Genomic DNA, 2,256 nt, shown 5'->3' with positions numbered 1-2,256 from the left:
CACTGAGGGGAATGTCTCTCTGAGATGTGCAGACACTGAGGGGAATGTCTCTCTGGGATGTGCGGGCACTGAGGGGAATGTCTCTCTAGAGGATGTGCGGGCACTGAGGGAAATGTCTCTCTGGGGGATATGCGGGCACTGAGGGGAATGTCTCTCTGGGGGATGTGCGGCACTGAGGGGAATGTCTCCATGTGGGATATGCGGGCACTGAGGGGAATGTCTCTCTGGGGGATGTGCGGGCACTAAGGGGAATGTCTCCATGTGGGATATGCGGGCACTGAGGAGAATGTCTCTCCTTGTTCCAATATTTCATTGATGGTGGGTTTTATTTTTGGTTTAGTGTCAGGAGGCTGAGTTACTGAAACACCTGGCAGAAAAGAGGGAACATGAACGGGATGTGATCCAGAAAGCTATCGAGGAGAACAATAATTTCATCAAGATGGCGAAGGAGAAACTCGAGCTGCGAAACGAGATCCAGAAAGAAAACCGTGAAGCTCACTTGGCCGCGATGCTGGATCGACTGCAGGAGAAGGTGAGACGTTCCAGTCCCATCGACCTGCCCAACCCCAGGGGGAGGAAGGGTTTCAGCAAAATACACCCCTGTCGTGGGGTGGTGGGGAGGTGGGGGTGGTTGGAATGATTGAGGCCATGAGGGCCATGTGTAAACTATGCAGACCATAAAACCAGAAGATGTTAGTGCAATGTGCCATTCAGGCTATTGAGACTGTTCTGCCATTCAATAAGATCATGGCTAATCCTCAAACAAAATAAAATCAAAGAACTGCAGATGCTGATATTTAGAAACAAAAGCAGATATTGCAAGGAAAGCTCAGCAGGCCTGGCAGCATCTGTGGAGAGAAAGCAGAACATTTTGGTTCCAGTGACTCTTCTTCAGAACTCTGCTGCATTTTTCCAGCAGTTTCTGATCATTCTCAACTCCACTTTCCTGCTTTTTCCCCATAACCTCAATTCCCTTCCTGACTAAAAATCTGTCTTCCTCAAACTTGAATATACCTTCTGACCTAGCCTCAACAGCCCTCTGCTGTAAAGAAATCCACAGACTCTCAGTCTTCTGATAGAAGAAATTCTTCCTTATCTCTGTCTTTAATGGGTGACCCTTATTCTGAGGTTATGCCCTCTGGACCCAGACTCTCCCACAAGGGGAAACAATTTCTCTGCATTGACCTTGTCAAGTCCCCTCAGAATCTTGTATGTTTCAATAAGGTCACCTCTCATTCTTCTATATTCTAATGAGTACAGGCCCAATCAATGCAACATCTCCTCATAAGACAGTCCCTCCATGCCAGGTATCAGCCCAGTGATCGTTGTGCAGACAGCCTCCAATGTCAGGACATCTTTCCTCAGATAAGGGGCCAAAATTGTCCATAGTATTCCAGTTGTGATCTGACTGGTGCTTTGTATAGTTTTAGCAAAACCTTCCTAATTTTATCCTCCATTTCTTTTGAAATAAAGGCCAACTTTGCATTTACCTTCCCTATTAAACATGGAGCTTGGTGTGAGCATTTTGAGATTCATGACGAGGATTCCCAAATCTCTCTGCAGTCTTCCACATTTCAATAATATTCAGCTCCTCTATACTTCCTGCCAAAGTATATGGTCTCACATTTCTTCACATTATATTCCATCTGCCAAGTTTTTGCCCTTTCACTTACCGAGTCAATATCCCTCTGCAGACTTTTTATTACTACATGCCTTCCTACCTATTTCTGCTATCGACAAACTTGGCGACAGTACAGTCACTTTCCTAATCCAAGTCATTACTATTTATTGTAAATATTTATGGCCCCAGCACTGATCCCCGTGATACTCCAACAGCTGTAGGTTGCCATCCTGAAAATATTTCCTTTATCCTCAGTCTTGGTCTTCTATTAGTTAGCCAATCCTCTATCCATACCCATACACTACCTTCAGCACTATGGGGCTGTTATGGAATAGCCTAATGTGTGGTATCTTATTGGTGGAGTGGGAGGGTTCTGCTGGGATGTGTGAAATCTGGGTTGAATATCGAAGGTTATCACTGGCCAGGTGACTGGGGAGCTTCCATTGGCAATGTCTACATAGACTACCAGATACAAATGAAAGAGGGTCCCACAAGAAAATACAACAGTCAATAAAGAATTGAGAGGGATCTTGGACAGCGATAAAGGGCAGGTACTGGCTAACCCTATACTTTCCCTGTCCTGGGAGAGTTTGATAGGGGACAATGTGGAGAGAGCTTTACTCTGTATCTAACCC

The 2,256-nt window shown here is 45.5% G+C and overlaps 1 protein-coding gene across 2 annotated transcripts in view; it reads left to right on the top strand.

Moving 5' to 3' along the window:
* LOC109923830 (stathmin-4) overlaps positions 1–2,256 on the top strand; it is an 18,388-nt gene that overhangs the window by 15,107 nt on the left and 1,025 nt on the right. For both annotated transcript variants that reach the window (XM_020523865.2, XM_048601056.1), the window contains exon 5: positions 341–532. In XM_020523865.2, the coding sequence (XP_020379454.1) occupies positions 341–532 (192 nt within the window). The remainder of the gene's footprint in view (positions 1–340; positions 533–2,256) is intronic.

Source organism: Rhincodon typus, chromosome 9 (assembly GCF_021869965.1).
Source record: "Rhincodon typus isolate 14 chromosome 9, sRhiTyp1.1, whole genome shotgun sequence".
Lineage (NCBI taxonomy): Eukaryota > Metazoa > Chordata > Chondrichthyes > Orectolobiformes > Rhincodontidae > Rhincodon > Rhincodon typus.
Note: the sequence above shows the minus strand (reverse complement) of the source record. Positions and strands in the feature narration are given on the sequence as shown.